This window comes from Elaeis guineensis, chromosome 1, assembly GCF_000442705.2.
Source record: "Elaeis guineensis isolate ETL-2024a chromosome 1, EG11, whole genome shotgun sequence".
Taxonomy (NCBI): Eukaryota; Viridiplantae; Streptophyta; class Magnoliopsida; order Arecales; family Arecaceae; genus Elaeis; species Elaeis guineensis.
In genome coordinates this window covers 117508419-117532873 of record NC_025993.2, presented here as the reverse complement: position 1 = coordinate 117532873, position 24455 = coordinate 117508419, and the positions used below count along the sequence as shown (strand labels likewise).

The 24455-nt window shown below is 34.7% G+C and overlaps 1 protein-coding gene across 1 annotated transcript; it reads left to right on the top strand.

Annotated features, from left to right (window-relative positions):
• Positions 1-1027: 1027 nt before the first annotated feature.
• On the top strand, positions 1028-23506 carry LOC105038796 (11-beta-hydroxysteroid dehydrogenase A). The gene is made up of 6 exons (XM_010914698.3): positions 1028-1241; positions 21707-21899; positions 21975-22060; positions 22565-22696; positions 22774-22938; positions 23048-23506. Exons 1-6 carry the CDS (start codon positions 1056-1058, stop codon positions 23333-23335), a joined length of 1050 nt encoding a protein of 349 aa, XP_010913000.3. The 5' UTR covers positions 1028-1055; the 3' UTR covers positions 23336-23506.
• The last annotated feature ends 949 nt before the right edge of the window (positions 23507-24455 follow it).

Sequence of the window (24455 nt, the reverse complement as noted above, 5' to 3'; positions counted from 1 at the left end):
TCATTCATTCCTGACATATGATAACGTATTATTGGTGCCATACACGATACTCCATGATGGTAAAAAAAAAAAAAAAATCAATCTATTCTTGCTATCCATTGTAACATATCTCGTGATACAAAAATTATTAAGTAAAATTTTTTTATATTTTTTAATGTACTCAAATCAGGAAAGAAAGAACACTTTCAGGAAAGCAAGGGGAACTACTTTTGAGGGTCAATCTGAATCTTTTAGAATATCATTTTCATATGGTTTCTCAAGCTTTTTCATTTCAGTAAAGGCAAATCCTTTCCTCAACTGTATGTTGGTAGGAATGAGAAATGCCAGATAGTTATAAAACCAATATCCCAAGCATCTTATCAGTATAAGCCGATACATACTTCTGTCAAAATAAAAAAAACTTTAGCAAACTTGCCCTTGAATTACTTACTGAATTTAAGATAAAATGATCCTCAGGTTGTCGGTAGCCTCAAGTAATCGCAAGCAGAAGAATGATTCATCTTCTTTCACAGCATCAATTAATTATTTGGTAACACATCACATAGCTCTCAAAGCAATCAAAACTCTTCCATTCATCTCCGCTACAAATCTGGAAACGGCCATTGTGCGATCCAACGGTCAATATTGTGGAAGGGGATAAATCATTCATTCGTGAGGAAAATACAATCGGAACTCATTCGATAGCATGTCCGAAAGATTCACCTTCTTTCACGACATCAACCATTCGATGGCACGTCGCACAGCTCTCAAAGCAATAACCCTTCCATTCACCTCTGTTATAAATCTCGAAGCGGGCACTGCACGATCCAACGGTCGATGTGGTGGAATCATTCGTTCGCGAGAAAGATACAATCCAATCTCGCCCGGACTTCCATCGCAGACTCACACAGCCCTTTGGTTGGAGCCGTACCCCCGTCGCCTGTTCAAGGTATTCGTTACCGGGCGGTGCTCGGAACACCAGACGTCTTCATAAAGTGGACTTCTACCAGCCAGGCCATGTTATTGATACAACAAGAGCACTGCAAGTCCCATTGCTTCTCCCTCCCACCCTCCCCATGGATTTCTTCAATAGCTTTCTTAGCGTTGTGATGCATGTGGCCATTGCTATATTCCTTTTAGCCTACTTACCTGTTAGGATGGTGTGGAGATTGGTTCGATGGATCCTTGTGAGACCTTTCTCAGAGGAGGACATGAAAGGAAAAGTTGTTCTCATCACCGGAGCTTCCTCCGGCATTGGTGAGGTAAGTTACCCTAGGCACCTTGATTTAAGGTTCATTATAGTCATAAAAGTGCTAGAAATGGTAAAGAGGTGACTCCTATACTTGTTAGTCCATTTGTTCTTCAAATATTCATAATATTTATATCAGAAAGAATGGCTGCAGCTATCCTATTTATTGGGTGGAAGTAGTTTTTTCAGTAAATTAATCTGGGCAAACGAAAAATTCTTATGTACACTTATCCTACAATAAATGCTGTAAATTAAGTTAATAAAAACAAAGATCAAAATCATATTTTAGTTGATGGATAGCTGGGAGTTGAGTTAAGATTGTAATCAATGGGATAATCAATAAAATTAATGAGTAATCAATGAAATGCAACTCAACTCCCAACCATTCATCAACCAAAATATGGTTTGGATTTTTTTTTTTATTAACTTAACCTACAGCATATGTTAAAATTTTCTTGACAGTTTATATGTCATCATTTCAAGCCCATACCTTCTTGTTTCCCTTTGTTTAAGTCTATTTTGGTTCTCTCGCACACAATGTATCCGGCCAAATATTGAGACTAATGCGGGGCCGAAACATGTTCGGCCACCTGATCTTTTCCAACCTACATAGTCGCCGGCCATGAAAATAATCAATTTAATTGTAGTTTTTTAAATAAAACTGGGTTTTCTTCCTTCTTGCTCAAGGGACCTGCCAGGTGCCAACATGCTATTAAAATAGCCAATGATGCATTGATTGCATGGATATACCAATAAATAACAGAAAAGAAAGAAACTTGTATTTAGTAATGGCTCATTAATAGAAGAAATAATTAGGTAGAACTGGTCTACCAACTGACCGGTGGCCGGTGGATCGGGTCACTAATAATCTGCGACGTCAGGTGATCTTTCCATCAAATAAAACAAGGGAAAAAAAAAGCAACGATGCCCGTCAGAGGGTTTTTTATTTTTTTGACTTTTGGGTGGTGGGTGTGTGTGTTGGGGGGGGGGGGGGGAGGGCGGCGGTCGGCGGTGGGGAGCTGTGCTACTTTTGTCAGAGGCTTCGAAGGAGAGAAGAGGGCAAGAAAGAGAGAGAGGCCGTCTCCTCGTTCGCATTCTTCTCGCTTCTTTCCCCTCTTTCTCTCTTCCCTCTTCCTCTTCTCTCTCTCTCTCTCTGTTAGGTTGGAGGACGTGAAGCCTTTTCTTCGTTGACCGTGAGCGAACCAAAGCGGTTGGGTGGGGGGGGGAGAGAGAGGAGGGTAGGCCGAGGAGTGGTGTTTTGCTTGATATGAGGTGGAGGTCGGTCAACTCGAGATCGAGGAGCTGGTTCTCCGTGAGTGAGTTAGTAACGCTGAGAGCGGTGATTGTTGGAATTTGTTCGGTTAAATCCATCCGAGCCGTCGAGAGATGCATTTTAATTTGATCTAAACTTTGCCTAAAGATAAATTTTGATAAAATGATAGATATATTTGATGGTTATTATGGTAAAGTGAAACCCTATATAATCATCGTAGATAACTAATTCAGATACTATATTTAATGAGTAAGATATGCTATAAAATGATATTTATAGAGACCTGATTCCCAACTCATCCGAAAACTTATGAGATTTTTTAGATCAGAAATATTCGGAGTTGGAATTGAGAAGATAATGAGAAGTAAATCGATGGCTTCTTCTTCATATAAGTTTTATTATTATAGTTAAAATAAATAAATAAAAAGATATTATAAAAAATCTGATTTTTTGCGATAAAATTTTTTCATCGCTAAAGATAAAATTTTTATCATTAAAATTATTAACGATGAAAATTTTCGTTGCTAAATATTTGCAGAGAAAGTCTCATAGCAAAAGGCCTTAGCGACGAAAAAATTTTATTTCATCGTCAAAAGTAGTCAACCACACGATGAAAAAGTTCGCAGCATTAGTGACGAAATATTTTCGTCGCAAGTGCTTAAACTTTCGTCGCTAAAATTACAATGAAAAATATTTTTATCAGCAAAAATAAATATTACTTGTTTGAAATTATTATTATTATTTTTAATTTTAGCAATGAAAAATAGAATTTCGTCATAAAATTTAGTGGCAAAAAAAATTTTGTCGCTAATTTAGCGACAAAAATAAAATTTCGTTGCTAATTCAGCGACGAAATATGAAATTTCGTTGCTAAATTTATGACGAAAAAATTTCATCGCAATTTTTATGACAAAAAAAATTTTATCATAATTTTTGTGATAAAAAAATTTTCGTCGTAATTTTTGTGACGAAATAAAAAATTTCATCATAATTTTTATGATGAAAAAAAAAGTTCATCGTAATTTTTACAATGAAAAAAAAACTTCAACACTAAAAGAAAAATAAAAAAAATAAAATTTATGATAAAAAAATTTATTTTTAGCAACAAAAATTTTTTTGTCACAATTTTAGTGATGAAATAAAAAATTTTGCCGTAATATGTAGTAAAAATTTGAATATTTTAGGATCATCAAAATTTTTTAATTATTTTTTATGATGAAATTAATATTTCATCGCTAAATTAAATTATGGATAAAATAATATATTTTTTATTTTTTTTATCATGAAAGCACCTGTTTAAATGTAAATTTTCATCAGATCAAATATATTTTATATAAAAATATATGAATATAATAAAAATATTCAAATTCTAAATAACAATAAGTTTCATAGCCATCATTGTCATATACAAAAATATTAGTTCATACACCATTTAAAATTAAAAAAAGTTACAAATTATGTATCATCAGAGTCGTTGGCTTCGTTCCCTCCAGGCATTGATCCCTGGCCCAATGTGTATCGCGATGGCTGTGCAGAGGCGGCATCATGCGGCTGTAGAGGTGCTAACTCAAAGGCATCGATTTCGAGCCATCCCGCCATCGCAGCCACTATCCTCTCGAGCATCTGACTACGATTCATCCAATAAGTAATTTGATCCTGTATCATGCTCATCGATGTCCTAACTGCCTCTGGCACCGAGGCATCATCAGACCGATCGGACGACGAACTACGAGATTTTTTTGATCGCATGCTATGCCCAGATCTTAGCTACCGCTTGAGGATGGCATCCAGGATCGCATTATCTGTCATCGAACAAACAGACTGCGATCCAGCATCGTTGTCAGATCCAACCTCCCTCGTCGCCTGCTCTCTCAATTGTAACATTTTTTCCTTCACAATAGACCAAATAACACCATAAATTTATTTCAAAGCTTTTAAAAGCATTCAAAATATAGTACCATACTTATATGATGCTGCTTCGCCTCCTCGGTCACAAACTCACCATTCTTATTTTGATAGAATTTACCATAGGCGTCGACCTCAGATAGTCCCTATTCTAACAAAAGAAAAGAAGAAAAAAGACATCAAAATAATTTAAATATTTAATAAGAACTTACAGAGTGTAATTGCAAATGTAGTTACGTATCATCCTCTTCATTCCTTGTGTAAAAGAGGCACTTCCTTGCATGTGAATAGAATTAATCTTACTCCTATTCACCTTATTCGCCTCTGATCGTCGCTAAAAAATACATACAATTATAACCAATAAAGGACATGACAATATCAAAATAACTTGAAACACTAAACATACTTGAAATACCTCACTCTCAAAATGCTCGCATAATCACCGCCAATCGTCACTAAACCCAGCCTAATTTTTATAAGGCTCGGTCACATGACCAATCTCCTTCGTCTGCAGTTCATTGCAGTATTTATGAAGCCTACATCGCCGATCTCTGTATCTATTTGCAGCCATTTTGAGAATACATGCTGTCACTTGTTCTTCAGTGTAATCCTCGAAGTTAATATTATCCTACACATATGAACATTCATCATAATAAAAAGCAAAAATATAGAATTATTCATGTAATAAAGAATTATCCATATAACAAAAAATAATATGGATCATGTAATGATGTGCAAGACATTCAAAGTTAATTCTTATATTAATGTGAGAGACTAGGGCATCATGGTATCGAGGGGCTACATGTTTGAAACTTTCAGCGGCCTACGAAAAATGATTCCACATATAGAGAGTGATCTCGTTTGTGACTATACTAGCCTCTATGCCAATCGAATGATCTCGAAATATCTGTACTTTTGATTTTTCATTGTGTGTATGCACGTATTTTTTTAAAACAAGGCCCTTACTAGGACCACGCACCGCGTGTCGCTGCTATGTTTCTGCATATGAAAATTCATAAAATGAACATATATTATCTACTAATAGATGTATATAATAAAAAAATATATATAGTTTATAAATTAATAAAGATGTACCTATGAGAGGATGATGCTACGGTGCCATGACCTTCAGCTGAGCAGGCTCTGGCTGAGTACTAGTCTGCTCTATGGACTCGGACAGTTGAGTCTCATCTAAATCCTCTAACTCATCGTGCAAAATACTCAAGTTAAGATGTGTATCATCAAATGGAGCCTGCTGTCTACCTCACGAACATCCACGTCTAAGACCAGCTATAATGCTGCAATGATTAAAATAATTCAAATCAATATGTAATCAAAAAAACTCAAATACTACATGATGTAATAAAAAAATAAATTAAATTATTTATTTATATTAATTATTATTCTCAGAATTTGAACTCGTATCCATATAGTCGTCCTCAGCAGGACTCATAGAAGGCATCGACCCTAAAGTGCTATCATCATCGTCGTTGATGAAGTCATCATCCACATATGATTGTGACCCTAAATTATTATTGGATCGTGCCTGTGCCCGTGCCCTTACTGACGTTCCAATAATAGGAACATCCTCTGGTTCGCAGTCATCTCGTTGCAATTGTCCTATGTCGATCGTGTCATTTGGCACTAATATGTTATCTGGTGCTTGCATTTGATATGCTTTATTTTTAATAGTTGTACGGACTTCATTCTTTAGATCTTCATCATTCGGATATGTGAAAAGTATGAGATCGAACAAATATTTATGCTGAGCCCTTATTGCAACTCGCCAAGGCTCTTTTATTTTGGTATCATCAATATACCACACTAGTCTCGTTTGCTTTGCAAAAATATAAGGATCACTTTCATACCACATGTGACCAATATAGACACTGACAAGTTGAGAGTCTATAATAATTGGTCTGTGTTGTCCTAAATCACACCATCGATACTTAAATAACACGATCCATCGAAGACCACTATACCTCAGCTCTATAATCTTATGCAGAATATTGAAAAAATCTATTATTTCACTCTTGTACTCGCCCTCTACGCTTATTTCATAATTCTATGTGGTTCGATCACGATCGTAATTTTTTATTAAGAACCGCACACCATTGACTATGCATGCTGAATATACTAATACACGTCTGTCAGATTTTCGTGCAAGTGTAGCTAAGTCATTACTGATATAGTTAGGATTGTCTATACGTAGCTGAGCTATCCACAATTAAAAAAATAATAAGCAGATTAAGTTTGACAATATAAATACTATATAAACAAACCTTTAAATCATGGTGAATATTAACATAGCTTATCCGTTCGTCAAACCATGATGTGAATTGATTCCTATGTCATGCCGCTGCTAATGTAGGATTGATTCTTCTGAGCTCACTTTCGTACTCACTGAAGTGATATAGTAATAATATGTATATTTTAATTTAGAGTCTATGAGTATGTACATTCATGCATATATCAACATTACAAAAATTCAATATGTATACTCATATCATGTATGCTTCCACCTCTTCGTAATTGTTTAGCACATACCAATGCATGTCATTTGTTTCCTATGGTGTCAATATTCAAAAATCTTTCTTACCATATGGTTGGACAACATTGGAGAACACGAATAATCCATCAGTCTGAATGTCGTCAACATCGATATTCCATTGTGGCCTCATAAATTTGATCTCCACTCTCTAAAGGTACATAGAGCAGAATGTCAGATACTCATTCATAATGTATGCCTCCGCTATTGAACCTTCGGGCCATGCTTTGTTAGCAATGGCACTCTTATATTCTCGCATCTCCCTATCCAATAAATTATCAATTGATATACATACATAATAAGTTTTACAATAATAAATAATAAATATTATAATATCATGTAATTACTTTTCAATTGGATATATCCATCTTGTATATACTGGCCCACCCAATCTAGCTTCATATGGAAGATGAACTGAAAGATGCACCATGATATCGAAGAAGGTGGGAGAAAATATCATCTCGAGCTTACAGAGAGTAATGATAATCTTCTTCTCTAATATATCAATCTAACTTCGCCTCAATGTCTTCGCACATAAGTTTCAAAAATAAATTTTTGGATCAAGTAATGCATCGCACACATTATCCGGCAACAATCTACGCAAATCAACCGGGAGCACATGTTGTAGAAGCACATAACAATCGTGATTTTTCATCCCGATGATCTTCTCATCTTTCGGCTTGATGCACCATTTCAAGTTTGAGGCATATCCATCAGAAAATCTCACTGATCTCAAATATGTGATAAATTAATTTCTCTCTCTTCGATTCAGTACATAATATGCCAATGGCTTCACCAGCCTATCCCTCCATCAAATTAAATGTAATTTCTTTCTAATCTGCATATCTTCCAAGTCAAGACGAGCCTTCATGGTATCCTTCATTCTTCCTTCAATATTGAGGATGGTATAAAATATATTATCAAATATATTCTTTTCAATGTGCATGATGTCAAGATTGTGTCGAAGAAGAAGCATTTTTCAATCTGGAAGATTGAACAACTTGTTCTTTTTTCTCCAATTTCGATATTTGTTCGTACGTCTACTTGGCTGGTCGGATCCTTATCACATATGACATCCTATGGGTTGGGTAGCTGATTTAAAATATTGTCCGTAGACCATAACCTTGGCTGGGCACGTCATTCATGCTTGTCATTGAACTGAAGACTTCTCCTCCATCTGTGATCATCCAATAAGAAATGTTGATGGCTGATGAAATAAATCTTTCCACGAATATGGTCCGATATAATATCATCGTTACAAGTTGGGCATGCTTTATACCTTTTTGTACACCACCCAGAAATATCGCCATATGCAGAAAAATTGTTAACTATCCAAAGTAGTGCTGCATGCATGCGAAAGATGCCTCCAGCAACATGATCATACATTTCACACCCTTCTTTCCACAAGTATTGCAATTCTTCAATCAACGGTTCTAAAAATATGTCTATGTCTCTTCCAGAGGCATGGAGATCTGGGATCAATAAAGCCAGTAGATTAAAAGATGATTTCATGCACTTTCAAGGTGGTAAATTATAAGGAAACATCATAACAGGTCACATATTGTATGTAGTGCTAAGATTATGGATTAAATCGTCTGTTGCCAACCCTAGCCTGATATTTCGTGAATCAGCTGCAAACCATGGATGTTCACAATCGAAATATTTTCACACATCTTTATCTGATGGATGTCTCATGACATCATTGTCGATGTTGTTTTTCTCCTTATGCCATTGTATGTCACAGGCAATATGCCTTGACATGAACAATCGACGCAATCATGGCGTAATCGAAAAGTACTGCAAAATCTTGCATGATATTTTTTTTTCTTTTTATCCTTACCATAATTTTTTTTTCATCTGCTTAAATGACAAATCGGATATGCTTGTAGATCTTTTTTATCCTTTCGAAGTAGAACTCAATCATTCAAACATGCATATATCTTTTCACAGCGTAGGCCCAAGTCATCGACTCCCAACCCGAGTCCTTTCAATAATTTTTTTGACTTCGTAATGATTTGACGGAAGTAACTTTCCCTCAAGCAGTAGGTCTTTCAAAAATTAGAGCAACCAATTAAATGAGTTGTTTGACCACTTATCTAGTGTCTTCATATATAATAATTTTATCACGACGGGCAACAGAGAGTACTTCTTACAATCAGAATAAATATCACTTTGCGTATCTCTTAATAGATGCTCGAATCTATCATTCATAGGCATGTTACTATCCTCCTCAGCTTCTTGTCTCGAAATAGGATGCTGATGTTCTGATCCCGCTTCCACATTTGCTTTAAATAACTTCGAATGGAACTCCTTCAAAATCTTTCTATCTCCTACACCAAGTGTTTGCCTTTCACGACTAGGTGATCCATCTACTGACGAGTATTTGTTAGATGTGTGTCTTAGATGTCAGATTGGCTGACACATTCCTGTACAAATGTAAGGACAAATTTATAATTTTGACTATAAATGAATAAAAAGATTATTCTACTATCACATTGTGTACACTATGTCTGTGATACATCATTTGAGTTAGTAGGAATGTTAATTCATATTTTCAAAGTTGAAAATTTAAGGCATGAATTTACATAACTAACTCATAAACAGCTCCTGATTATAGGATTATCACGAGGATGGTGATCGATCCAGAAGGTTGGTGTACGATCACTTTTTTAGGATAGATGTGTCTTGAGTCTACGGTGTGGAGATATCAGAGTGAGAGTACAGATATTCATTGAGAACGAGAGTACTGAGCGTGACTACCTCGAGTAGTCATAAGGAAGTCTACCTTCTCGTCGATGACTAGCTCGATGCTGCAGCTGTGTGTCTAGTTCTTTGACCTGAGGTACATCGACAGTTTACCTTGAGTGTGTTATAGTTTGACTATACCATAACTCGGTCTCCTAGCCATTCAGAATTTTGAGGTGTATGTTGGCTGTAGCATATTTATTGTAGGAACCAGATTGCACCAAGATGGGATCTGTCAACCTTGGTAGATAAGAGGAGTAGTCCTATGATGATCGAAAGATTGAGTCCTTAAGCCCATGGCCATGGCAGAGTGAAATAATGGAAAAAAATTTTTCATTAAGGTTTCACATCGGACTTGGATCAATCGATTGATTCATATGACTGATGTTGGATTTGACGAGTTCACCTTAACCCTAATTCAGTCGGGACTCATGATAGAAAAACTCAATTACACAGATAGCTGCACCAAGAGGTTCGTCTTCATTTCTGATGAGTTGCCATCATATACTGCTAGGTGTCACTGATAGATTTTGGAGCAATTAGAATGATCTTGATGATTGATCATTCTAATTGTTTGAATCAGAAGAGTTCTAGTCTATCGAAAGAAGTTTCGATGATATCGATGATGAGATCACGACATGTCTCATTACCATACAAAAATGAACTTAACTGGATCACACAAACAAGAGTTAGGATCTGGATGTCATCAATTGAGCTAGCCCAGTTTGATTGATTTGGATTAGATCTAATTAGGTTCAAAAAAATCATGCTAGCACACGATTGAGCCTAATTTTCTCATCGTATAATCTTTTCTATTTCGACTGAGCCAAATGTGATTTGACTCACTCAGAGAACCTTGAGAAGATTCTCTCTTTTGACTAGAGCCAGTCTAGCTCAAAAAAATCTTATCTTAATTCATGAGATGAATTTAAGATAACACCTGCTAATTCCTGTCACCTGCTATTTCTATTTTAGAACATTGGTCAAGCGTTGACCTATGAACCTTGGACTGAAGGCCACTTGGCAAGAGGTCATTGGAGATTTTTTATGGAGTGTCCACCTACTAAATTGGGTCTCAAAGTGGGCACCATATTCAAATTGGGCATGCGCTCCAAGTGGATAAGGATAGAGTCCCATGAGATGAGGACTCTGATCCCTTGATCAACTTGGACTGTTGGGCGTAATCTCACTGTGTTTATTCAGTGTTGGCGCCAACAGTAGGAGGGATTGAGGAAATTTTATCTGATATGATCAGATGATATCACTCTACTAATCAAAATTTTTTTAGAATTAATTAAAATTTTTTGATTGGTTGAATGATGTGGCACTGCATGGCACAGCAGGGTTTATTTAAACCCTGTCTGTGCCTAGGGTTTAGAGTCTCTACTAAATAACCAGCAAAAGTCTGAATCCTCTCCACTTCTCTATGCCCCCTCTGCTCCTCTCCCTCCCCTCTTCATGTCCAAGAGGTTGGGCATCCATCTGGTGCTTGTCCAAGGCGTGGTGGCTCCTTGATTAGGAGGTTGCAGCAATCTGTCGAGAAACTGCTGCTCCAGCTTCAGAAGATCTTTCAGATCATATCTAGATCTGATTTTTAGAGTGAAGATTTACGAGGAGAAGATGATCCAGATCCTACTCGAGTGGATATCGGTAGAGGCCAGACGACTGCGTGGCTATTTTAGAACCTTGGGCATTGCTGCGATCATCTATAGGGTAATCTAGTTACCCTAGAGGTATTTCTCTATTCCTCATGATTTTAGATTTAATTTTAGATTTAATATCAGATAATAGAAATCAGATCTAATAGATCTTAGATCTGAAATAATCATAGGATATTTTTTTATAATATTCCACCCCAGATCTCATTAGATGTAGAAGATCCTACAAGAAAAAAGCCGATTTTTCCTTCAGTATTTGTGAGACTTCTGGGCAAAATGCTTGAGGCAGTCGGCAAATCTTCACCATAAAAAGTTTATCTTTTGTAAGTCACATCTATACCGTATTTGTATAAATAATTTTGAATGTCCGATAGGGTACATCAAAATAAATTTTTACATCGACAATATGGACAACAAGCTTTTCCATCTTCTCTAGTGTAATTGGACGTCACACCTGCAATATACTCGGGATAAAACTTATCGCGCAATGACATCCAACTATGATCCATGCCTATATGTTTATGATGCAAACTATACAATCAATCTTATATAATAATAGTTGACTAATATCTTATATCTTCTACTTATAAGATGATGGTCCTATCCCATTCAGGAACGTAAGAATTTAATATTACCATACATGTCTTCTACACCAAATAAATTTTGACAATATTTTGGTATAGTTCTCTAGATACACAAATACTAAAATTGTGCTATGTATCCAGAGAACATGATTGAAAATACCAATAAAATTTTTTGATGTGAAAGTACATGGTATGCAATATAAAATTTACTCACGTGCCCAAACTATCCACAAGGACAATTCGAGGATAGTGTGTGCAACATAAATATTTTTTTCATTAAAAGATAAATATTGGTTCATGCATACTATCTTTGAATGAGAATTCTAAGATTTATAGATTTCTTTTGCTACGATTAATATATTATTATTGTAACTATTTTTATTTTTAAACTATTTTTAGATCATGAACTATGCTTCATATAAAGAGTAAAGCTACAAATAATCATGCCTAACGGCTAAAATCAATTAAAAATTAAAAAAATTAAAAAAATAAAAAAAATAAAAATTTATGTCCTGATCTTCCAACTCTCCCATAAATTCTACGGAGCGAGAGATGGGTATCGAGTTGGAAATGGACGTTGGCGGCTGTGCAGTGACGGCAGCACGACAACGACGACCTACAAGTGGACTGTAAGAGAGAAAGAGAGAGCCAGCAAGAGCCATACCTAAGAGATCGTGGCCCGATGGAGGTCAAAGAAGGATGGTGGCAGAGGCGAAGCAACGACGATGGCCCTAGGGGAAGCAACAATCGTAAGAGAGGGAGAGAGGGAGAGAGAGAGAGAGAGAGAGAAAGTGAGGGAGGGAGAGGGAGAAATCGGGGAGGAAGATGATGATGGTGGTGGAGGGAGGACGGTGGCGGTGGCCTCGATTTGGTCGGTGTGGTGGCATGGAGGGAAGATGACGATCGAAGAAAACTTCAATCCGATCGGTGGTGCGCTCAATCCAATAAAAAGTGACTAAGTCAACTATACCAAAGATAGGCTTCAATGATATTATCTAATCTAGAATGCTAGTTAGACGTGTACTTTACACTAACAAGCTATGGTACTGAATTTATGTCATTTTTAATTGTCCACTGATTATTGCAGTATCATTCATAATGATATCGCAATAATGATTCTTATTGACACCATCAATAAGATTAGATAATAGTGACAATCACTTAAAAATAATATCTTCAGGATTGAAAATAAATTCAGTGATTCTTAATATTAAGACTGAAACAGACTTCTATCTCTTACATTCAGGAGTCTCTTGTCATTTTCAAATCTTCTACTATCCTGAAGTCTTTTGTAACTATTGCAAATATGACTTATACCATCGATATCCTATACCCAAGTAGTAGTATTATCAATAAAAAAATTCAAGGAGTTATCATATAACTATTTTGACCAGCAATCATTTGCTGATTTCTTTTTTAGACCTGTTTGGGTCAAAAAAATCAAACATTGAGGATAATTCCTTTTCTAATGATCCAGTTTCTTCTAAAGAAGTATTCTATCTGATTGTGGTTAGCTTTAGACTTCTTGATCAATTCAGGCTCAAGGACTATGCTTAACTTCTGATACTAACTATCAAAGTTAGGTCCGATAACATTGTCACTATCTAACAGTGAACAGAGCGATAATTTTTTAGCCATTTTTGAAAAGAGAATAATTGACCTATTAGTATATGAACTATTTTAAGCCTAAAGACTTGAATTTTAGTCTAAAGATTCTTTCATTATTTTATACAAATTGATAGCCTCTATCTCTAATTCAAAGAATTACTTTAATTCCTTAATAGGTACTAGAATCTACACAGATTGCATTCGGGTCCGAGTGTGGCTCGGCCAACCCTAGTATATCTATAGGTAGGTTCCTAATCAATTATTTCTCTAAATAATTTCTAGCAATCAAATTTTATCCCAGATATCTCTTCAATAGGTGTGTGGCGTCTCCACTGAAAAATTTGGTTAGATCCAACCATTAATATGACTACATCAAGTGCATCCAGCAAACGAATGTCTAGACCCAAGTGTGACTCGACCAACTTGACCATGGATCTGAAGGACACAACAAGATGGTCATATGATAAATGATAATTCTAATGGCCAATAGATACCAGGCGTGTGGCACCTCCAATGCCTATTTAGAATATTGAACGCATTATTATGTACCTTAATAGGAGGCTTTGATCTAGTTATCCTCATAACTAGCTCATTTTATGGACCTAATAATTTAGAGGATGTAGTTAATATATTTTATAAAGCATCAATCAACCTGCAAATCATAAATCCTCTCACTGACTTCATCAAGTTATGTATAGGACTAGAGACTAGCTGGTCCAACCGATAAGTCATAAATTCTCTCACTGACTTCATCAAATCATGAGAAGGACTAGAGACAAGACGGTCCAGGATATTTAAATTAATCATACTGATTAACCTTAATGATATAGATCAACTCGAGTCACCTAGCAATCTAATCAGCCCAATGACTCAGGCTCAACCATTGAGCCTCAAGCAAGGTCCATTTGGTTTAATCAAAGACATGGACTCGACCTTTTATAACTATTGTGTTTGATCTAGAGTATCCTTGATCTAATCTAAATCAACTATTGGTTAAATTTGATCAACTACTCTTTTTAGTCCATTAAGTTTTTGATTTTAATCTTAGGTCTAACCCAATTAAAAGGATCTGATTTGAGCTAACCTATACCCCATGTTTTATGCAATATCATTAGATTTTTAATCACAATTCTAGATCTAAAATATATTTCTTAATTCTTAATTAAGTATAGCATTAATATGGATTAAGATTATTAATCACAATTATTTTAATTTTATAAAATACTTTTATATTATTTTTATATAAAATTTTTTATTCTGAAAACTAGGTCAACTTACCCCTGAACTGAGTCGACTCATTTCAGTGAGTCGACTAAGTTTGATACTTGGTCGATTAACTGATTATGAACAATAACCATTATTGTTCGATCTGAGACAACTAGATCGGATCAGTCAACATTGAGCCGACTAAACTAGGGGATTGGGTCAACTCAGTTCAAAACTGAGTCAGCTCAGTTGCCGTGCGAACAGGTATCATATAATTTCAGATTTGAAAATTCTCACATAAACTGAAATAAAATCAATCATAATAAACTTTTAGATGATATCTAAATATATTATAATTAAAATAATTTTAATCATATAGATTAAATGTTCTACTTTTCATATAATTCAAGCTTTGTATCACATACAACAACTCCTAGGATTTCAACATCTAGGATTTTGTAGAAAGGTAAGTTCTTTCTTTCGCTTTCTTCTTCATAGAATTAAATCATATGGCACCCTTACACGCCATAAGAGCATCCTATCGAATAGAAAGAGAAGATCTTTAAATCTTTTTGCTCTTATGATCGATGGCCTGGTGATCAATCCAATCCAAATATTCACTAATCGGATCATCTAATCTACTCATATATTATATATGCAAAAATTTAGATCTAATCTAAATTATATCAGATTTATTTTTATATTAGATCATATATAAAATTAGATTATAACATATTTCATGAATTATTAAATCTAGATTTCAACTCTATATGCATATATGTTCATGTTATAACGAACCTTTACTCTGATAACGGTTGAAGAGAAGCATGGCGGTTTTATGTGTGCATTTTTAAAATTTTACAGCAAAATATATATTGATTAAATAATTTAATCTACAATGCATGCATAAATTAAATTTAAAACTATAATACAGGATCTATGATATAAATTAATATATATGTATGTAAATCTAAAATTTAAAATTCAGCAAATATAGATCACATCTATATCAAATTAGATTATATCTGAATAATGAATTGAGTTTAAAACTCCACACTTGAGTGTGGATAGCAGATCATCATATCCAAAATTCATGATAGTTGGTTCTTCATGATGCTCGCAGTCGCACATGCATCCAGTTTACGGGTATCCACATGAAGCCCTTGTACTGATCGATCTCTTCGGGAGTGCTAACTCGCAAAGATACCATGCTATTGGCTGATCTAAGAAGAACATGAAGAAGATGAAGATCAAAGAGATCCTCTCCTTTTCTTTTTGGATCCACGCATCAAATCTCTACGATAGAGATCAGGAGAAGAATCTTTTCTTCTCAATTCTCCCACGCACAAGAGAGAACTTTTCTCTCGTTCTTTCACGCCTTTAAGAAGAACTTTTCTTCTCTAATTTTTTATGATAAAAATCAGATCTAATCTGATTTCTCATATAAAAAATAACATACATTCTCATTCTCTAAAAAAATTAAAAAGAAAGATCCAAGAAAAGAACCGTTCTTCTCTTTTTTTCTTCCTTTTTCTCCTTGATCTAGAGCCCTAAGAAGTCTCAAACACCCGATCAGATTTTTTTAATATTTTTTCTTCCAAATTTTTATATTAAAAATTAAATTCAATCTGATTTTTATATTAAAAAAATAAAAAAAAATTGAGAGAAGAACTCCTTCTTCTACAAGGCTGCGTATAAGAAAGAAGATCTTTCTTCTTCCTTCTCTTCCTCTCGTTGGAAAGAACCTTTTTTCTCCAATTTTTTGCTGTAAAACTAGTAGAGGAGCTTTTCTTTGATGCCTAAGAACTAGTAGCAAAAGTCTCACAAATTTTTTTCAAAAGGGATTGGGAAGAAGGCCTAGGCATATGGGATATGGGGCATCCAACTCTTGGATGCCCTCTCCTTTCTTTTTAGGCGACAAGAAGAGGGGGGAGGAGCACCTTATTTCTCATGGAAACACAAGAGGGCGCGGCATCCTTTATGTGGGCATGGGTTCTCATGGTAAAAAGGAGCAGGGCGTGAGGAATATATAACACATAGGTTGTTGGAATTGGTTAAATCCTATTCCAAATAGGACTCATGATTCTTGATCAAACTCTAACTAATTATAGGACCAATTCTAACCAATTTAAGAATTAGTTATAACAAACTAACTAATTAGGTCTTAGTCCAATTATGAAATAAATTAGGCCCTAATCCAATTAAGGAATTAGTTAGATTAAGACCTTGTCTATGAGAAGTAATTTTTATTCAATAGGACTTGATCCAATCAAGCCTATTGTTCAATTGGGTTTGATCCAATCAAACTTAAATCAAATTAAATTGAATCTTACTTAATTCAAAATTTAATTTACATTCTTAAGATCAATTGGAACAAGCCCTGTTTCCAAATCCAAAGCAAATCTAATTGAATCCAATTCAGTTAGATCTGATCCAATCTCCATTGTTTAATCAAATTGAGTCAATTAACAATCAAATTATTACAATCTTTGCATAGAATTAATCATCAATCACATTGATAATTAAACCCTTCAACGATTTATAATCATCGATCAGTTATTTGATCAGACAAGTACTTCTATATGTGTGACCCCATAGGTTCGAACCTAAGCCGGTAGCACAAGAATAATTTCTGTACCAATCGATGTAACTATTTAGTAATGAGATCCGAACATTCAGATAGGCTGAATATATGCCCAGCAATACTCTAGAACCTACGTGAATATAGTTACCGTATAATTCATTCCTTTGACTCTCGATGCTCAAGGAAGATTTAGAATTAAACTGTTAACCTAGGATAAGTGGTCCACGTTATGTCTCAACTTCAAAAATCTTGTAACTTCTCACTAGGACTATTTTGATCAAAATTTTGCTGAATTGAAATACAGTGATGCATCATCTCCAATTTTATTTGGAGCAGTCAATACCATTTTGACCCACACTCAGACTTTACAAGTACTTGACTGTACCCAAAAATCTTCCATCATCGAATTAAAAATTTGGATAGTCCAACTCCAAAGTACAGTGAGTTGCTTGTAAGTCATCGAGGCAGCCTCAGATCAGAGGGACATTTATACCCATATCTCATCAGAGCAATCCTTGACAGCAGATGCTCCGGAGTGGTCACGCTCAACGAAACGTACTCCTACATTTCATCCGTATGCCATACCCATGTCACCACATACCATGATTCTTAAAGTAGGATTTAAAAACCACACAATAAATCCTCCTTTATCATTTTGGAAGTAGCTCTAAGGACTTCATCATAACATATGAGTTCTATTTAGGAAGATGTATTTCTTATGATGAATCTGTCAGATAATATTTATCAATTTTGTAATTTATATATATGTATGGAGCACAATCATTTATAACCTAAATGATTGGCTTTAGAACATATTTTCCACCAGATATATCCAAAATCACCTCTGAAGTAAGATGAGAAAAAATCTCTCTGAGATGTAACATGGTATGAAACAGCTGAATCGATTATCCAACTGGGTTCCTGGCATGTCAGATTAATACACTCGTTATCATAAGTAATTATGACCTCATTATCAAATGCAACTACAATCATACTCTGTGTCTCTTCTTTTTTTCTATCACTCTTATCCTGATCCCTTTGGTATTTTCTGCAGTCTCTCTGAAAATATCCTGGCTTCTTACGTAGTAGCAAATGACACCTTTCCTAGACTTTGATCTGTCTTTGGATGTTTTCTTATTTTTTCTATCATGGGACTCACCATTCTTTCTGTTGTAGAAGGATCTATTTTTGCTTCTTTCCCTCTACTCTATGACCAGTACTTCAGAATTTATATCTATCAGACTTTGCTCCTTTCGTCTATTTGCTTCATTCAATATACTATCCTTCACCATAGTCAAGATAAGTTTATCACTAGTAGTGAAATTACTTAGTGTCACCACCAATATCTCCCAACTATCTGGTAAGAACTCAGCAAGATCAATGCCTGCACCGTAATGGTAAGAAGCAGTTTCATCATAGTCAACAAATTTAGGATCTTCTAGAAATTATTTAAGTGCTCTGAAGCATTCTGTCCATTCTCGTACTTTAGGTTCACAAGTCTTCTAATCAAGTAGGCTTTATTCTGTGTATTCTTTCACTGATACAGATCCTCTAGTTTTTTTCAAATCTGGTAAGCATCTATCTCTGTAGCAACATCATGGATTATACTCACATCAATCCACTATCTAATCGTAGCCATTGCTTTTCTATTCAATCTTTTCCACTCATCAATCTTTATATTATCTAGAATTTTTTCTTGCAATTCAATCGGCTCAAACAAATTTCGACAATATAACAAATTCTCCATCATCATCCTCCACAAGGAGTAATTTGATGAAGTTAATTTAACCATATTGGATTTATCCTCTATTTTAATTAGAATAAACTATACTAACTGTCAAACTACAGCGCTCTGATACCAGTTGTTGGGGTGAAAGGGCCACAAATACAATTATACCCAAGATAAATTCTTCCCTTTATGTGCTAATTAAAATAGGAAATAACTCAACAATATCAAATCTAGCAAAAAGTATAAATCAAATCAAGCACAAAGACATCAGATTTGTATTGTGAATTTTTCACTATATAAAATAATAAAATTATTATAGATCTTTTCTAAATTAACTAGAACCTATACAAATATACCTTCAAAACTAAATCTTGATTTCCACAACAAAAATATTCATCATCAATAAGATGGATATCAATAATAAATAAGAATAGATCTCACCAAATACATGAATGTTTGAAATAATTTGTAGAAAAAAAATTTATAGTCTTTGATATCAAAAATAATATATTAAAATTATATTAAAATTAAAATAAAATCAGCCATGCGATCATCCAACAAAAAAATTTATTTTTTTGAATTTTTCCTCCTCCCACCGCGCTGCTCTGGTTGTCACACCGCTCTCTGTCTCACGCATTCTGCCACAGGATTCCATGCCGTGCTCTATTTCTCCTGTGCTGCCGTAGGCTCTAGCTTTTCCATGTGCTCCAATTGTCCATTAAATAGGCTAGAAAATAGTCATGAAAGGACTCTTTTTTTTCTTTTCCTTTTATTTTAGAAATTAAAGTCCCACACGAAGAGGGACTGTCCCACACTCTGATAGGGGTCTTGGAGGAGAAATTATATCCTATATTATATACATCATGTTACCATACTAATAATCACAATTATTTATTTCTATAACGGTGCATCAAAATGAGCATGTAGTGAATCAAAATTATATTTCACAGACAATGTGTATGGCTACATGGTAGGATATGATTTCTCATCTCGAAGGATCCAGCAATTAGATGAATCTCAAATTTCTTTATAAGTTTTTATTTTTTATTGTTTATTTGCTGGAAAGCACAGCTGACGTGATGAGATATTATAGGCTCAGTCTACCATTAAGGTAGACAGGGTCCACCTAATGAGTTCTCATTAGCATGAAAGTAGCATACGCACGCATGAGAGAGAGAGAGAGAGAGAGAGAGAGGGAGAGAGAGAATTTAAATCTAAGATTACTTTCATATGTTCTAATTTCCAAACTAGCTGTTCACATTAACATGCTTATAAGTTTTCTTTCATATATATGTTCTAAATTTCAAATTATAGGTGTTCTAATATTGCAACTATTGCTGTACAAGTTGCTGTTTGATAGGAATATAAGATCTTGGATAGAGTCATACTAGTCAAACATTATTTGAAACCCGAGTATAAATATGAAACCGGATATGCTTGGTCAAATCAAGCTATCTCCATTTTTATTAATATAACTATTCTATGTTTACCTTGAAATGGTCTCGTATGCATTTTTTATTCTTTATATCAATTTTTTACGGTTGTTTTAGGTTGTACAATTTACTGTAATTTTATATGATCGATTATAAAATCTAAATATTGTAATACAGCATGATAATCAATATAATGATTAAATATAGTGTTACTACTATGGTAGAAATATCTTATTATTTTATATATGTTAATATCTACCTAATTTTACATTATATCTTTCAGGTCATATTATATTAAAATTTTTGCTGTACAAATAAAAAATATTGTGATTATAATGCAAGATAATATGGATAGTACAGATAATGTTGCATATATCTTAGTATCTGATCTAGTATGTGCTTGATAATAATTAGACATTTACAAATATAACATCATATACTATGACATTGCTAACTGTTATCATATTTTCTGCAATACACTATATCAGATTGTAAATATTAATTATCATATTGTACTAAAATATTCATATAATATAATTGAAAATAGAAATTAAAAATACCATACTAGCAAATGATGTTATAAATGGAATTCATGATTCCGATAAATTGCTATACTGATATTTCAATAATTTTTTACATACATAATAAGATTATACTAAACTAATGTTGTGTATGATAATATACTTCTATCTCATTCTGATTACAACAATTCTCCAATATTAATATCATAATAACACAAGATGTGCCATAAGAGGCTAAGAGCAATTTTGCCATTTCAACAAAATCGGATCATGTCCATTTTCCAACTTATTTTGAAAAATGAACCAAACAGCATCACATCCTATTCCATCTGGGTATAATATCTCAGCAACCAATAAGAATCTAACACAAACATGGCAAAAAGATTTCAACACAAAAGAACCTTTAGGAACAGACAGACAAAAGAATTCATAGATATAAAAGAAAGCATGCTTCCTGCATGCAGGCAAACTTGAGGTCGCACCAAAGCTTTCATCCTAAAATGCAACTCATTGGAGTAATTATTGATTGATTTAATTTAAATGACAACAACAATCATTGCACATGAATCATCCTTCTAATCTGTTCATTGTAAGGTGCATGTCTGTTTCCATCCGCAGATGCACCAACTGGTGCATTTGAGCCTCATAAAGTTCTCACTGGGTTTTCTTCTTTGACGTTGCCAGCACATTGCTTACCAATATGCTGTGAGAGGGGCATCTCTGGTTCTTGTTGCAAGGAGAGAGCATGCTCTCAATTCAGTAGCTAAGACCGCAATTGAGCTTGGGGCGCCGGACGTTCTTGTGAAACCTGCTGACATCTCCATCCCCAATGAATCAAAACGGATCATGGAAGAGACTATTGCTCACTTTGGCCGATGTAATCGATCTCTAATACATTGTCAGGATCTCCTCAAGGAGTTGAACTGATGAGCCTAAAACTTTTGTGTTGCAGTGAATCACCTCGTTGTCAATGCCGGAATTTGGAGTAGCTGCCTCTTTGAAGATATCACCAACATATCCGCCTTCACACAAGTGATGGTATGATATCAAATAGAACTCTCATTCTAAAACTTAGGCTATATTGTATTTTTAATTGAAATTTATCACTAAATATTTCATTCAATACAAGTTTTAAGAATATGATTGCTAAAACTTACATTTTTTTTTTTCCAGCATATATCGTTATATTAATTTGTTTGGTTCGTTGACTTAAAGTGATTTGTTAAGATAAAATTTTGACTCATAATGAAATGGAAAATATGAATTGTACATGTCTTACTAGTTTTTTCCCCCTTCCAGTCTCCTTGTCATTATTTTCATCTGCTTGTAATTTTGAAGAACCTTAAAATGAAAATCCATGTCATAAATTTAAGGTTTAGAAGGATGATATGATGTATCTAACAAGAAATAAATGTTATATGTACTTTCCTGGAGACTGTATAAATAAATGTTTACCTTTGCAGTTTAATCATAAAATTCTAGTACATTTTAAGAGAGAAATAGTTGTCATAGTATTGACTATTGATCGCAAGATTCTTTCAGGATGTAAACTTTTGGGGCTCAGTATATCCAACTTATTATGCAATTCCACACCTCAAGACTAGCCATGGCAACATCATTGTGACAGCATCCATGGCTGGCCATGTTCCTACCGCAAGAATGAGCTTCTACAATGTAATGGAAAGACAATAATAATTTAGCACATGAAATGCTTTTTGTTTTGGTCAATAAAATTGATGGATGGTTTTCAGGCAAGCAAGGCAGCACTGATTAGGTTCTATGAGACATTAAGATCAGAGCTCGGCTCAGAGATCCGGATCACCATCATAACTCCAGGCTATGTGGAATCAGAAATCACCCAAGGCAAAGTTCTTAAGAAAGAGGGTGAAGTAGGCATCGACGAGGATGCTAGAGATGTATGTTGTTAATGTCTAATCCACAATTTGATAGTTATTCTACAACAAAACATGCATTAAGGAGTGCCATTTATGCTGCGAACTAAACTGATATGCGATCGAATGACAGGTACAGCTTGGACCACTTCCTGTTGGCAGCACAAAGAAGTGTGCAGAGATCATTGTTGATGGTGCATGCAAAGGTGATGAGTATGTGACGTGGCCCTCCTGGTTCAAGCCCTTCTATATGGTCATGTGCTTTGCTCCTGAGGTCATGAACTGGTTTTCTCACTCATTCTATGTTGCTAAGCCAGGCACCACTTCGACCGAGACCCTAAGTAAGAGGATCTTAGAGGCATCAGGAGCCAAGAAATTGTTCTATCCTGCTTCAATTCAATCACCTGTCACTAAGATATAGATATGAAGGTAGCTCTAATGCTATTGTCAAGAAGTGAAACCATAGTTGTTATTGATGTCTTTCTTATAACATCATATGTGAGTGGGAATATTCTGTAGTATTTTTCTGTGACAAAGGTAAACATTTGATATCACTTTTGGGAAATAAAAAAAGTAGAAGTATTCAACAAAAGAGGGCATTCAAACAACATGCCACATTTTCTAGCTATAGCTACAGAATATCAGCAGAGCAACCTTGCAGATCACCCTTTGCAAGCAAAATCAGGTACTGTAATTTGTTAATAAATTTTAATCAGAAGTTCTTTCACATTGGAAGCATGCCTACAAGTCCAGCCGCAGCCAAGGGCCCAGCCTGGCTGTGTACGGCACGTCAGTTAGCTGAGCTGCAACAACTCCCTGATTCAGGAGAATGCGACACCTAGAGATGAAGTCCACCCTGAATTTATCCTTGTTAGGTTACTTTAATTGGAGCCTGGATTTGATTGATTTGGAGGTGGAGTTTTCGGTAGCTTTCTTTATTGCTTGGACTTATTGATTTGGATGTCTAATGGGAGAATGAAGGTAGGAATTGGATGCTGATTTTTTCATCTTTATTTTCTTTGCTTAAACAATATTCAACCATATAATTTTGCTTAATTAATGGATAGGAAGCTTATCTTGTTTTTATTAGGAAAAAAAATTGAGAAACAATTCAGAACTTTGAATCAATTTAGGATCGTGTGATGCAGTATTTTGATCTTTTTGATTTGCAAGATGTGTCATCTATAAGTTAGATATGTAAGCTTCGTTATTTTGTCAGACATGAAAGGAAACTTTGGATAGCATGTTGCTTCATTTTCTCTCCTGTTAAATTGGGGTAAAGATTACCTGCACAATGACAGTTTACTGAAAGGGTAAAAATAAAAAATAAAAATACACATTTTAAAATTTGTGGAACATATTAAAAAAAAAAAAAAAAATCTTTTGTCTCAATGGTGTCACTGTTATTTTTCTACTACATGTAAATTATAGGAAAGAGATGAGGCAATATGTTCTTCTGATGCCTAGCTGGGGAGAGAAGTTTATGCTTCACAATTGTTCTTCTTGGACGAACACATTTTTCTCCCTTTTTTCCCATATAT

What these genes read in the sequence shown, in the direction of transcription:
- LOC105038796 (XM_010914698.3), top strand. Translation starts at nt 1,056, where the DNA reads ATGGATTTCTTCAATAGCTTTCTTAGCGTTGTGATGCATGTGGCCATT. An exon ending in CTTCCTCCGGCATTGGTGAG is followed by an intron (nt 1,242 to 21,706) that starts GTAAGTTACCCT and finishes TGACGTTGCCAG; the next exon opens with CACATTGCTTACCAATATGC. An exon ending in TATTGCTCACTTTGGCCGAT is followed by an intron (nt 21,900 to 21,974) that starts GTAATCGATCTC and finishes TTTGTGTTGCAG; the next exon opens with TGAATCACCTCGTTGTCAAT.